The sequence below is a fragment of the Eulemur rufifrons genome, chromosome 9, assembly GCF_041146395.1.
Source record: "Eulemur rufifrons isolate Redbay chromosome 9, OSU_ERuf_1, whole genome shotgun sequence".
NCBI lineage: Eukaryota > Metazoa > Chordata > Mammalia > Primates > Lemuridae > Eulemur > Eulemur rufifrons.
Genome location: NC_090991.1, coordinates 8,852,500 through 8,865,963, shown reverse-complemented (window position 1 = coordinate 8,865,963; position 13,464 = coordinate 8,852,500). Strand labels below are relative to the sequence as shown.

Below are 13,464 nucleotides of genomic sequence, written 5' to 3'. Positions count from 1 at the left end.
GCCTGCCGGCGCTCAGCAACTCCGCATGACGTTAGTTCGTAGGCGCTCAGGCACGAGGCCACCATTGGATAACTTGAATGCCTATCAAGGTGAAGACCCGCCCCGCAGCCTGATTGGCTAGAGGGCCCGCCTTTCTCGCCGGTACGGAAGTGACATCCAGGAGTCAGGCCTCGAGGCCTGGCAGCCATCTTGGGGCCCTGCACCCTTACACGTGCAGAGGAGATAGTGCCTTAGTCATGTGGCTTAGTAGGCCCTATCACGCGAGGGGGGCGAGGCCTCAGCCTCCAGGGACTTCCGAGCTTCTGGGACTACCATTTCCCTTTACTTCTGCCCTAAGTCTCCACGGAACCCAAATTTAACGTTCTCCCCTTCCGCAGAAAGAGATGGGACATTGCCTGGATGTGTTCTAAGTGTGCCAGGGATGAAGGAATCAAGAGCCATATCCTAAGGACTGGGAGGATTCCGTGGCTGGAGGGAGGAGTGGAAAAAACGACTTCTGGGCCTAAGAACATTTGGGATAGCTGTCATGAATCCTAGCTGGCCCCCTCCCCAGTCCCTTCAGTGTCCAGTTCCCCAGCTTCCCTCTCCAGGTCTCTTTAATTTTGAGGCTTACCTACTCTCCCTCTTCCTGCCCTCTGCTCCCCTGGCTGGGGGATTTGTTTGGGTGATGAAGACATGGTGTTGCCATTGCCTGAGCCAGGGATGGAAAGCTGGCACCTGAAGTCTCAAGACCCAGAACAGGTCAGCTAACAGCAGTGGCTGGAAGAAGGCCTGAGATAAGCATATCCACTAGTTTGAGGCCCCTTAAGGAAGACCACCATTTATGTATCTCCAAAGGATCCTTTATTGACCAGAGCAGGACCGTGGCATTTATATATATATATAAAAAAATGTTTGAAGATCTGGCAGGCAGTAATCCCGTTGCCCGCCCACCACCCTCAGCACTGATTTCCTGCCCCTGGCAAATGGAAAGGGGATGATTGCCCCACCCAGGCCACAAGGCCACACTCCCCTGCAACACAGAGGGAGAAAGGGGCTTTACTGTAGCCACCCCCTGCCCATCAGAAATCAACAAGTATTCTCTCAAAGAAAAAAAAATACAGAAATCAAAACATTTAAATATGAAAAACCAAGGGAATTGGGTAGGGAGAGACAAGAGAGAAAAGGAACTGGAGTTTCTCAAGAAGGGTCGCACATGTCCCCCTGCCCATTAATGGGCTTGGGGTCTAGGGTACGAGGCTCACACAGTGAGTTTGCAGTGACACAGCTCCTTGTAGATCTGCCGACGAAGTTTGGGCATGTCCTGCTGAGTGAAGCTGAATGGCTGAGACAGGGCCAGGTGCTTGCAGTACTGGGTGTTAACAAGGCAGGCCATGAGAACCACCTACTGAGCATCCCCCACCCTGAGGTCAGGACATTACATAACAGATATATCTCACTTAATCTTTCAGAGAATATACCCATTTCACATACAAAGGGAGCCAGGGTCCCATAGTCTGGGTTTCAGAAACAGCCTGACTCTAAAGCTAGCATTCTTACTTGGTATATGATAGACCTAGAGTTTCAAAGGGAGAAAATACATTGAGTTGAGTGTTAGGAGGCAGCTATATCAGTGCCAGGGACCAAGGATCGGAAACCAGTCCCAACGTGAGATTGGAGAAGCCCAGAAGACCAGTGAAATCAGGGTTTCTGTGTTCTAACACAGAAGGTTACTCTCTGCTCCACAACTAGGTGTGAGCCAAGTGAGGGATGCAGAACAGCCTCCCAACCCTTTAACTCAACTGACTCCAGGGCTGGAGGAGAAGGAGGCCTTATAAAGTGCTTACCTGCAACACAAAGGCACCACAGTCGCTGTCATTATTCTGCCTGGCCACATTCTAGAGAAGAGAAAGAACATAGGCCTTCACCTGGAGACTCCCAGGGAAATGACTTCAATTTATACCCCTCCCTCTGGACACTCACCATTTTGAAGTAACCTTTCCAACCCTGGTGGAAATCCAGTCGGTCTTTCTTCACAGCCTCTGCCTGTAGATACTTGGCAATATGCTACGTGGATGGGGAAAAAGAAAAAGTGATGCCTGAAGTTTCCCAACCGAACCCGGGGCACAGTGGTGGCAGACACAATGCCCAGGTTGCTCCTCAAAGGTCCACAGCCCACCCTTTTCCCTGGAATGCCTTGCCACTGGCATCTGCACATTTTGCCCATCTCCCCACTACCCCTTCAAACCTTAGGGCAGCGGCGGTTTAGAGTGCGCTGCGAGTCAAAATAGGTGATGGTGCGTCGCCTCACATCAACAGAGATAAGAGACCAGTGCACCTCCAGGTGGATGGGGATTAGCAGTAGCTCCTTATTGAAGATGTCCACCTAAGGAGACAGTGCTAGAAGTCAAGTACAACACACAGGAGTCCTGCCTATTACTACGAGGGTTCCAAAGAGGAACACAGGGGCAGGGAAGGGAGACAAGTGGGAGAATAGAAGACCCAGGCCCTAGATTGTAGGCAAGGCTCAGCATTTGGATGTTTAGATTCTCCAGGGTAAGGAAGGAAGGTAGGACAAAAGAGGCAGTGTCAGAAAAAACACTGAGAGCCCATGATGGGCCAGGCGCTTTCACACATTGAAGGAAGAAGTGCTTAGTAGCTAAGAACCCAGGCTCAGTATTCTGGAACCAGACTGCCAGATTTCAAATCCAGCTCCTCCATTTACTGGCTTACGACCATGGGCAAGCTACTTAATAACCTTCTATACCTCAGTTTCTTTATCTGTAAGAAGGTGAAAATAATACTACCTACCCTCATCCATTTGTTATGAGGATTAAACTAGTGAATATCCGTAATACACTTAGAACAATGCATGGCATGAAGTAAATATTCAATCAGTTAATGCTCACAACAATCATACCAGGAAGTTCTCACATTTAACCTAAGGGATAAGGAAACTGCTAGTTGGAAAGTGGTAACTTGCTCAAGGCCACAGAAGTAAGAAATGGCAGACATGGGATTCAAACTCAGGTATACAGAAGGCCAAGACCTTTTCACTGTATGTCACTCTTGCCTCTACTGGGAGAAGCGGGCCTGCCAGTTCCCTGAGGGTGTAAGCTCTTGAACTTGGAGAAAAAAATTAGGAGATGCTAGAGCCAATGGTCCTACCTCATTGTGGAAGTTTCCCTGCTTTTGAATTGAAGGGCACGGAAACCAGAGGAGAAAATAACTCTTGATTTTCCTCACTCAAACTGTTCCTCTCCCACTTTTGCCCAGTTACCTAGGCCAAAAACCTAGGCAGCACATTCTTACTCCTATTTTGTTTGTTTTTTTTTTTTCATTTCCTACATCTAATCTGTAGAGGAAAAAACCAAATTTTCCTACTATATTTTCACAACACAAAATACTTCTGTGACCTCTGGTCACCAAGAAGTGAGTAGAGATTTTTCCCCACCAACATCCAATCAATTCTGCAACAGACACCAGCTGGGTATCCTCCAATTCAATTCTGACACTATCTACCTGGAAGTAGCATCAGATCCCACAGATTGAGGACTCAGTCTCACAAGACTGCCCACCAATTCTGATGCCAACTGGAAGCCTCAGGTTGTTTTACCTGTGATTCTGCCCAGGTAATCTGGGTTCCTATAACTACTTCCCTGGGTTTGATTAACTTGCTAGAGTAGCTCACAAAACTCAGGGAAACATTTACTTACGTTTACTGGTTTATTATAAAGGATATTACCAAGGGTACAGACGAAAAGATGCATAGGGCAAGGCATGTGGGAAGGGGTGTGGGGTTTCCATGCCCTCTCTGGAACCTCCATGTATTCAGCTATCCAGAAGCTCGCTGAACCCTGTCCTTTCGGGGTTTTATGGAAGTTTCAGTACTACGCGTGAGTGATTAAATCATTGGCCACTGTTGATTGGCTTAATCTTCAGCTCCTTTCCACTCCCCAGGTTGCGGCTGAAAGTTCCAAGCCTCTAATCATGGCTTGGCCTTTCCAGTGACAGCTCTCATTCTGAAGCTACCTAGAGGGGCCAGCCTTCAATCAACTCATTAGCATACAAAAGGACACCTTTAGAGATACCAAGGATTTTAGGACTTGCATGCCAAGAGACAGGACAGAAACCAAATATATATATTTCACAAATCACGCAACCTGACACAAAGTCATACTGGTTCAACCTATAAAACTTATCATAAAACTTCTGCCTCTCTCTTCCTTTAGCACTCCACTCCAAGTTTCTTACCTGACTACTGACTGTGCTCCTCTCCTGCTTCTGCTCTTTGCCCCCTTTCAATCTATCAGCAAAACAGGAGTTTAAAACTGGAGGCACTTCTCAGCCTGCTTAAAACTCTTCAAGGGCTTCTCAGTACACACAGAATAAAATCTACCCTCCTCAGCCTACATAATGTACTCTCTGACCAAATTTCTATCAGTCTTCCTTTGCTCGCTCTGCTCCAATCACATGGGCTCTCTGTTCCTCAACCATGTTCTTTTTCACTTTGGGTCTCATGTACTTGCTGTTCCCTTTGTCTAGAACACTCTTCCCCCAGATCTGTACATGGGTGGCTCCTCATCATTCAAGTCTCAGCTATGAGAGGTGTTCCTAGACACCCAATTTAAAGCACTCACCTCCCATGCTATCACATTACTGTTTTGATCTGCTCATAGCACTTAAGCTGAAATTTAACTTGTTTATTTTCACTCCATAAGGGCAAAAAGTTTTTCTTATTTAATATTCTATTCTTAGTGCCTAGAAAGTGCCTAACACACAGGAGACATTTAATCTTTGAAAGACTGAATGAATAGGAGCAGGGAAAGGGCTCATAGAAAACAGAACTTTAGAGGCAAGGTGTTACTTAAGTAGATGTGAATTCATAACTCACGTTTTTGGTCCACCTTTTCACCCCATCATAACCCTTGGTACGGAGTTTATCATAGAAGAAACTGTTGAAGAAATGCACCTGTGCCAATGACACAAAAGAGCCGGATGGAATTCAAAGACCACAGACCCTCCCACGAAGTCTCCCCTCTCTCCCAGTGTACTCCATTTCAGATGGCTCTAAGGACTGGTTTCAACAATCCGCACGCAAATTCACTGACAGTAAGAAAACAAATTATTGTTTTTAATCTCTTTTTTTTTTTTTTTTAAAGACAGGGTCTTACTATGTCACCCAGGGTGGAGTATAGTGGCACAATTGTATAATAGTTTACTCTAATTTCGAACTCCTGGGCTCAAGTGATCCTCTGGCCTCAGCCTCCCAAGTAGCTGGGACTACAGGCATGCATCACCACGCCCAGCTAATTTTCTTTCTTTTTTATTTTTGTAGAGATGGAATCTCACTATGTTGCCCAAGCTAGTCTTGAACTCCTGGGCTCAAGCAATTCTCCTGCCTTGGCCTCCCAAAGTGTTGGGATTATAGGCATGAGCCAGCACGCCTGGACCCTAACTTTTATCTAATAGATAGGTTCCCATCCCAATTCTTGAGTTTAGCCATAGGGAAAAACACTAAAAACTGGAGAAAGGAAAAGAATTGATAAATTCAGGGCCGAGATTATCATCTATCACCTCTGACCCAGAAACGGAGACCTTCTTTATGAAAATGGAAGAGATGAAAGGGACTGATAAAGCTGCTTAAAACTGCAGAAGTTCTTTTGGGAACTGAAATATCTGGTTGGGCCTACCTTTTCAGGCACCGTGTCCATGACCAGGTCTCCATACATGTTCATCACCTGGGTAAAAGATGGGAGGCAACTTGCCATGGAGGGTGCAGCATGGGTACAGGGCTCCCCCATGCAGAGGGCCCCCAGACACCCTGAGCTCTGAATCCCCTCTCAGGCATGTTTCTCTACCCGATTCTCACCTGGTCATTGAGCCAGTTCTGTCCATACAAGGTCCCCAAGTCATCCATGGTCAGCACATGCCGCTTATAGGCTACTCGAAAGCCCCTCACCATAGCATTGCCTGGCATCCGCTGGTATGACTGGATCAACTGCAGCACCAGACCCTTCCTGAGTAGGCCAAGGGTGGAGTCACACAAGAGACGATGCAGCTGGGGCACATAGAAATACCTACTACTTCCTAGAATAAAAATCTTAACTGACCCAGTTGTGTTTTGTTTTGTTTTTTTGGCATGGGTCCCCTTGAGGCTTTGCTGAAGGCCCACTTCCTAGAAAGAGGCACATGAATACTCAGGTATACACGGTATTCAAGGTGCCAGGTAAAGACCCTCCCAGTCGGCTTACAGGGACTTGGCACCTTGCCTACAGATTCCTCCCCTTCAGCTCTATCTTCCTTCATCTCCCCAAGTACAACCCTATGGGAGAAAAGGCAGCAGCATTCTCTCCCCATCCCCCAGGTCCCAGACCTCCTTTGAAGGGCATTGGTCTTTTAAGCCTCACCTAGAAGGCGTAGAGAACTCCTGCTGGAAAATGTCCTCCAATTTCTCTACTACCTCATCAGTGCTGAGGGGAATGAGGCTGCCATAAGTTTGAAGGAATTCATCTAAGATGCCTGAGTGGGGGAGAGAGAAAGGAGTGGGGTGAGGCCTCCAGACTCTGCTCTAGGAGTCAGCCAAGTGAAAAGAGGCTAGGTCCTCTAGGGCTCCTTACTCTGTACGCAGGTCACATGCTCCTCTCGCAGGGGGCTATGCTGGCCAGCTTTCTCCCCAGGCCGCTCTGCCTCTTCCGCAGTGCCCAAATCTGAGCCTTGAAAAAGCTCCTGGGCCACATGGTCCCCGATGCTGCATACATTGCTTATGAGGATGCTGGCATCAGGGGGTGCCAAGCTGCGCTCCCCTTCTGGCCCAGATGGTCCCCCAAAGCCATTGGGCAGAGTACACGAGAGGAGGCCTACAGGGCAGGGGAAATAGAATGGAGATGAGAAATCGGCCAGATGAAAGGACAATGAGACGCATACAATTAACGATGGACACAAATGGTAAGACCACAAGAAGGATAAACTGAAGCAGAATCTACCAATATAAGAAACAGAGACCACAAAGCATAAGGTAAGATGTCCAAAAGATTCTAAAAGGACAGGTAGAAACAGTTCCTACTCATAGACAGGAGGAAAGAAAGAAAAGATTAGCATTCAGAGATGTAAATTTCAGGGATATTTGTCACCACTAAATACCAAACACCTAGCATGGTACCCAGCATAATATATAGGCTTGACAAATATTTGAATGTTTAATAAAGATATAGAAAGCTGAAATCATTTGGCTGGAGTTCTCCAAAAGGGAAATATTCTAAGTGAGAATGTCACACACAACCATACAGATGATATACTCCAATACTGGGAGAGGTCCCATACCATCACTATGAAAATGGCACCTTCTGGAGATGTTCACACAGGGGCTCTTATCCTGAGAGGCCAAAGAGGGATTTCAAGTGGACAAGACTCTAATTTTTCTAAGCCACAACTCCTTTTCTCATCTGTGCTCAAGACCAGAAGACACCTACTTAGGGATTCTGTTTCCAGCCCTCACTGTCTCCTAGGCTTACTTTCTGCTCAGTGTGGGGCTTAACGAAGACATTTTGCAGCTACTCTGGACCCCTCACTCTGCCATCCTACTTTCCTTAGGCCCAGTTCTCACCACAGCAAGAGGCTCCTGGTGCTCTAGGCTCTTAGCCACCCCACCCCATCCTTTTCCCACCTTACCTGAGTCAGGGTCCAGAGGAGATTTTGGAGTCCACCTTAGTCCATCTTCCTCCATGGGGGGCCCACAGGGCACTGGTGGAGACCCTCTCACCCCATCCTCAGCCATGAGAGCACCTAGCAGACCCAGCCGGGGTGGAGGCGGTCCCCGGGGGGAGTCAAAACGACAGCAGGGTGATGGCACCTGTGGCGTCGCACCCCCTTCCTGGGGTGAAAGATGGTTCTTGGGGTGTGCAAGGCTCCGCCGCCGGCCCCGGTGGCGCCCCCAAAGCTTCCAGTGGAATGTCAGCGAGGTGCTTTTTGAGTACAGCAGCATCCGGAAGGCTCTCATAGCTCGGCGGCGGCGCTGTGAGCAGGTTTTTCGATGAGTGGGGCGGGGAGGGCGAGGCCGCTGGGAGGTTCCCAACTGACCCCATCTGGGGGGCAGCCTCCAAGCTGCCACTTCCTCCTCCTCATCTTCATCCTCCTCCTCCTCCTCTTCTTCCTCCTCTTCACTAGCTGAGGCATCAAAAGATGGTCGAGGGACAGGGAGGCGTCTGGCTGGCACTGTGGTCCCTGACCCAGGATCTGGCCCAAAGCCTCCACCTGACTTAAGTCGGGGTTTGGGGGGTGGGGGCCAACGAAGACGCTCCCGCCTGGGGCTTGAGTAAGCTGGGCCTATGCCAGGTCCAGGAGGCTCAGGGCCCCAAGACCCAGTCCCTTGTATAGTCTCTTTCATCTTCCAGTACCCTGCAAAACAAAGGTTAGGGTATCAGAATCCAAACATCCTGTCCCCCAGATCCTGCATCTCTTCCTTAGCATGGTCCCTCTGGATTCAGATACAGATAAACTAAGAAAAGAGGAAAAACATGAAACTCCTAACTTCAGATTTGCCCACTTAACATGGTCCACAAAGGACCCTTTAGAGTCTCTCCGCTGCCCAGGTAGAGGAAAGGGAAACTGGCTAAGCAGCAGGCCTCAGGGATCTTATTTCTCAGAGCCCGAGGTCAAACCCAGTAGTATTGTCAGGCTCTACTTCTGTACTTGAATACCACCAGCGCTGTCCTTTGAGGGCCTAATAAGAATGATTTCTTTGCTCAGGCAGATGGCTCAGGAGAGGAATCCTGAGATGATACAGTACTACCTGAGGAGAACACAACTTTCACAAGGAAACTGTGAGCTAGAGTGGGAAGACGGTTCTTCTCTGCCACCCTGGAATGAATGGGGGGTGTGGGCATGCTGAGGTCATCTCAGGTGGGAATGGGGATGCCAGGGCTATGGTTCAGGGGATTGAGTCTGATAAAAGGGGAAGGACTTTGAAGGAAACTGAAAGAGAACAGAATCGATGCTGAAGCAGCCGAACCAAGGCGCTAGGGCAGAATTGAGCTGCGCGAGCCAGGCCAACCCAGTCCCCTCCTGCTTCATCCCCAGGAACCAGAATGAGTCCCAGCTCGGACGGCTCGGCGCACAAGGGCCTTAAGAAGCCCCTACGAGGGCCTCATGGCCCCGGTTAGGTAGGAGCGAAGCCCAGGAATGGGAGAGGCCACGGCAGGGCTAGGGGGAAGGGTGGGGGCGTCCTCACCGGGAGCAGGGAAGCCGGGCGGACGGGCCCAAGGGCGGGCGTCTCCGGCCTCAAGCTTCCCGGCTCATCTCTCCGGCGACGGCGGCGGCCCCGCCACTCCTGCTGTCTTCAGGCACAGCCGTCTCAATTCAGGATTCCAACGCTTCTGGGCCGCGTGCCGCGCCACCCCGCCGCGGCCGCCTCTTGCTCTGCTTCAGCCTCCACCTCCACCACCTCCACCACTACCACCACCGCCGCCACCACCACCTTCTTCTCCTCCCCCTCCTCCTCCTCCTCCTTCCCCTCCCGCGAGCCCCAGGCCCACCGGCGGTAGTGGCGCACGATTACTACGTCACACCCGGCGAAGAGCGCCGGCGCGGCTACCACGCGCCCTGTCTTGCCTACCCAAGAACGTAGGCGCCACGGGGCGGTCCTGCCCTGAGCGCTTCGCAGGGCTGCGCCTGCGCATATCAGCTGACCTGGCCGCGCCCTGGTGCGCCTGCGTGTCTCCTCTCGCCTCCGCGGCGTAGCCCTATGGTCTCCGCGCTCGTGGGCCTTTGCCTGGTGGCCCCCCCCCAGTGCCTTGGTCCGGTGGGGCTCTCTAAAGTAAAGGGGAGCCAGGAGGACAGGGAGATCCCGGTACAGGGACGGCGTTGAAGCGAGACAGTGGGGGCAATGGAGCCGGGGTATCATTCATTATCTTTTATTTAACTTTAAGCAGGGCTTGAGCAGAAAGAAGAGGTCAGAGGAATGAGGCAAGACCAACACCAGGGCATACGATTCATCCAAGGGTCCCTGGAGGTCAGTCCTAGCCTGGAGGGGCTTGAGGTGACCTGTACACGCCGGGAAATGGAGAGCATGAAAGGCAAACCTTGGGACCCTAAAGGGACCGTCGTCGTCGTCGTCGTCGGGAGCCCCCTGCAGACTGGCACATAATAGACAAACCTCTGGAGATAGTGATGGAAACTGGGCCCCAATAGATGGAGAGAGGGAAGTGAGAAGGAGACTTCTAGCGGGGTAAAGAGGCAGAGGGTACCTGGAGAGAGGTGTGGCATGGGAAACCAGGGGTTTTCCCTAGCGGAGGGAGGCTTCGTGGACTTCTGCCAGTAGTCGGGATGATTCCCTCAAACTGCCGCTAGATGGTGGTGCTGTTCTGGATGCATTCCAGTGGCCCTACGGCAGGCCTGGACAATGCCTGGCAACACCCCCCCCCCCCCCCCACTCCGCAAGCACACACACAAGAATTTGGGGCAGGACGGGGAACAGAAGCAAGATATCCATGGAATCAAAGTGTGGAGGGTGGGAGTAGAAAGGGAAAAGGGAGGAACAAAGAGTCATGAAGTCAAACCCAGGAAGAGGCTTCTGTTCCTGCCCCCTCCCTGTCCTTTGTCTCGTCAGCTCGTGGCTGTCTACAATACGTACCCACCCCACTCTTCCAAGCTCAGAACCACCTTTTATAACACAATAAGAGTTTCACAGTTTCACAAACCCCAGGAAGGTTCCATGTGGAGAGAGGCTAAGTTTCGCCCTTGCCCGGGGAATTGTGACACTCAGAATGTCCCCTTGGTGTAAATGGAAGACACCTGAGAAAAGGGAGAAAATAGATCCTCAGTGAAGCACAGCCAGCCAGATACCCCACATTCTCCAGCTCCACCTTTTCTCTGCCTCCTGTAAGGACAACCCAGGTATTCTGTGCTTCATTCCTCAGATCTAAGTCTATAGGCAGGCTTCCAACCACTGTCATGGCACTGCTGCCCCCAGGTCTGCGATGTCCTGCTCTCCTCATGTCCCCCCTCTGCTGCCTGCATGGCTCTCACCTGCACTATAGCAGCTATTGTAGGCCCGGTCTGGGTTGGAGGGCATACTTCGTATACATCGGAATAGGGTCTCCTGCTGTCCCTGGCCTTCCCGAGACACCACCTGACCCATGGTGAAAGTCACGTCATGAAACAGGACCTGGCAGGGAAGGGAGATGTTGAAGGAAACAGGATGGCATGGCTCAATCCTGGGAGGCCTCGGTCCCTGACAAGGGAGCCAGGGAACTAAGAAGGGTCTTCTAAGTTTGATGGGAACAGAGTGATCAGGAACGCTCAGAAGCAGGACGTACAGACTCTGAGAAAACAGCGACAAGCCAGTCTCTGGGGCCCCACAGGAAGCTCAGGCTATGGCTGGGGTTACCTGGCTATAGAGCAGATAAACTCCAGTTTCCCAGACTCGCACAACGTATCCTTGAGCCTCCAGGCCTCTCCCACGCTTAAGAGCTGGTTGCCACATCACCTCTGTCATGTCAGAGTCCTCTGGAGGCAAGGGGTGTGGTGGTCAGGATTTCTTTGCACTCTCAGATGCATATCGGCTCTCCCCTTTTCACCCATACAATTCTCTTGGGCCCATGTGCCAGCCCCAAGGTCCTAGTTCTTGCCCCTCCCAAAAAGCCATTATTTAAAATAGTGCCTACCCTTGGAGGTGATGTTAATAGGAACAAGGTGCAGAACTGAGCGCTTCTCTGAGGAGAGAAGGAGGGAATCTCAGCAGCGTCCACCTACCCCAGTTGCCCTGTCGTCAGCCTCCACCCTCACCCTGGCTGGGGCTGACAGTTCTCATGCTGCTTGATCACTTCCCACCCCTGCTGCACCCTGGAGGCCTCACTCTTCTGTTTCTGGGTGAGCACAGCTCTCCTTCTCCGGGATCTCTCCCCATTCTCCCAGGCTTCCAGGGCATCAGGGCTCTGCTCATGGAAAGAGGATCAGGGTTAGACTAGGATGCAAGGGTCCCAGACAGCCTTCCTAGCCAGCTCTCCCCAGCCCCGTGAATGCCTCAGATCTCTCATGCACCTTTCCCCAGCACCCTGAGTCTGGGTGCTGGCTGCCCTCCAGGATCTGTTAGGTAGAAGAAGCATTAACCTTTAACAGTTTTCTTTCTTGGAATGGCCACTCCCTTGACTTCCAAACCTGAGACCCTTTCTTGCACCCCCTTGAAACTTTGCAGACCAGGAAGCCCAGAGACCCCCCTGCCACCCATCCTTCTCTCCCAGACACCCTTCTCCCCTTGCTCACCTGCTCCCGGAGGCTCTGCCAGGGATACCCTTCCCCCTTCTGGGAGGGCCCTCCGCTCCTCTGCAGCCGGCTCACCTCTCTCCTTAGGCTTTGCAGCTCTGTTTGTTGGGTCAGCAGAGCTATGGCACAAGCCACAGCTCCCAGAGCCGCCCCCCAACTCAACCAGAGGGCAACCGAGAGTGCCGGCTCTCGGACCGGGCCCCCCATGTCGCCTGGGGGCCCTTTAGGGGCTAGCAAGAAAGGAGATGAGGCTGGCATGAGCTGGGGATCCCACCAACAGCTGTGGCCTCAGGAGTGGGATGGCAAGGAGATGGCGGGGAGGGTAGGGGTGAGGGCAGTGGTGCAGAAGGGAAGAAGGGTGTTACGCAAGGGAGAAATAAAAAGGAACTTGAGAATAAAAAGGAGGGAGGAGGAAAGCAAGCTAGGGGTACTATAAGTGCCCCTGGCACTCCGTTGTGGGGCTAGTGTTGCCTTGAGACCCCTTTACCCTCCCCAGCCTCAGGAGAATTAGGTTCCAGTCCCTCTAGGAAGGACAGGGCTGCCAGTGACACCCAGGAGGAGCGGCCAGTGCGCAGGAACCCTGGGGCAGCCCCAGAGTTGGGGGAGGGAAGGTTGGCTGGCTACGGGGCATGGTGCCAGGAGCTGGATAGGGGGCCAGGCTGGGCAGTGTCCAGGGCCAGGGTGAGGGTGAGCCCTCTGGCTTAGGCACAGCAGGGCTCTGGGGCAGTTTGCTAGGGGTGACTGAAGGTGGGGAAGGAGGGGCGGGGTCGGTGGGGAGAACGGGGGCACGGAAGCAAAAAGCTGGCTGAGTTCTGGGGTGAAGGCTGGGCCGATTTGTTGGAATAAGGCCTGCACTACTCCCTGTGCTGAACTTGGCAAGCAGGACTTCCTGTTTCCCGAGAAAAGCTCTTACATAAGGCTCTGGACAAAGAGACAAAGAGGCAACCCCAGGCCCCCCAGCCACTGTAGGGGTCCTCTCAGCACCCAGGGGCCCAGGCTCCCGTGAGCCTACTGACTTTGAGCCCCCTCCGGGCCTTCCCCCACCCACCTTCCAACCAGGGCCTGTGCCAGCACCTGCTGAATGTCCCAAGGCCACTAAGAGGAAGGGCCCCTGCCCCTCCCAGCCAGGGATTCCCCCACAGGAGGAAGTCCGCCTCTTAGGGAAATGAGGCCGCTTGTGCTGTACCTTGGGCACAGGATTGATTTTTCTCCTGGGCGGTGCGC

At 52.0% G+C, this 13,464-nt stretch overlaps 2 protein-coding genes across 5 annotated transcripts; both read right to left on the bottom strand.

The window, feature by feature from the left end:
• Positions 1-790: 790 nt before the first annotated feature.
• On the bottom strand, positions 791-9,511 carry SENP3 (SUMO specific peptidase 3). The gene is made up of 11 exons (XM_069482008.1): positions 9,209-9,511; positions 7,651-8,376; positions 6,600-6,839; positions 6,390-6,501; positions 5,852-5,999; positions 5,673-5,720; positions 4,874-4,951; positions 2,228-2,365; positions 1,963-2,046; positions 1,827-1,877; positions 791-1,351 (listed from the first exon to the last, which is right to left on the bottom strand). The coding sequence occupies exons 2-11, from the start codon at positions 8,363-8,365 to the stop codon at positions 1,241-1,243; spliced, it is 1,725 nt and encodes a 574-aa protein (XP_069338109.1). The 5' UTR covers positions 8,366-8,376; positions 9,209-9,511; the 3' UTR covers positions 791-1,240.
• A 363-nt stretch (positions 9,512-9,874) lies between these two features.
• TNFSF13 (TNF superfamily member 13) lies at positions 9,875-12,955 on the bottom strand. 4 transcript variants are annotated; one of them, XM_069482004.1, is made up of 6 exons: positions 12,241-12,955; positions 11,834-11,912; positions 11,643-11,690; positions 11,366-11,484; positions 11,005-11,143; positions 9,875-10,770 (listed from the first exon to the last, which is right to left on the bottom strand). In XM_069482004.1, exons 1-6 carry the CDS (start codon positions 12,496-12,498, stop codon positions 10,661-10,663), a joined length of 753 nt encoding a protein of 250 aa, XP_069338105.1. In that variant the 5' UTR covers positions 12,499-12,955; the 3' UTR covers positions 9,875-10,660. The 4 variants fall into 4 exon arrangements, with proteins under 4 accessions (XP_069338105.1, XP_069338106.1, XP_069338107.1 ...); XM_069482005.1 differs by lacking the exon at positions 11,643-11,690; XM_069482006.1 differs by lacking the exon at positions 11,834-11,912 and having other exon boundaries at positions 11,643-11,688.
• Positions 12,956-13,464: the final 509 nt, after the last annotated feature.

Excerpts from the sequence above, each read along its gene's own strand:
- SENP3 (XM_069482008.1), bottom strand. The coding sequence starts at position 8,365 with ATGAAAGAGACTATACAAGGGACTGGGTCTTGGGGCCCTGAGCCTCCT. Across the intron at positions 6,000-6,389 it reads GAGTTCTCTACGCCTTCTAG|GAAGGGTCTGGTGCTGCAGT; the intron begins GTGAGGCTTAAA and ends TGGCCTACTCAG. Across the intron at positions 2,047-2,227 it reads TAAACCGCCGCTGCCCTAAG|CATATTGCCAAGTATCTACA; the intron begins GTTTGAAGGGGT and ends CCATCCACGTAG.
- TNFSF13 (XM_069482004.1), bottom strand. The coding sequence starts at position 12,498 with ATGCCAGCCTCATCTCCTTTCTTGCTAGCCCCTAAAGGGCCCCCAGGC. Across the intron at positions 11,691-11,833 it reads GCTCACCCAGAAACAGAAGA|AGAAGCGCTCAGTTCTGCAC; the intron begins GTGAGGCCTCCA and ends TTCTCTCCTCAG. Across the intron at positions 10,771-11,004 it reads CAATAGCTGCTATAGTGCAG|GTGTCTTCCATTTACACCAA; the intron begins GTGAGAGCCATG and ends CCCTTTTCTCAG.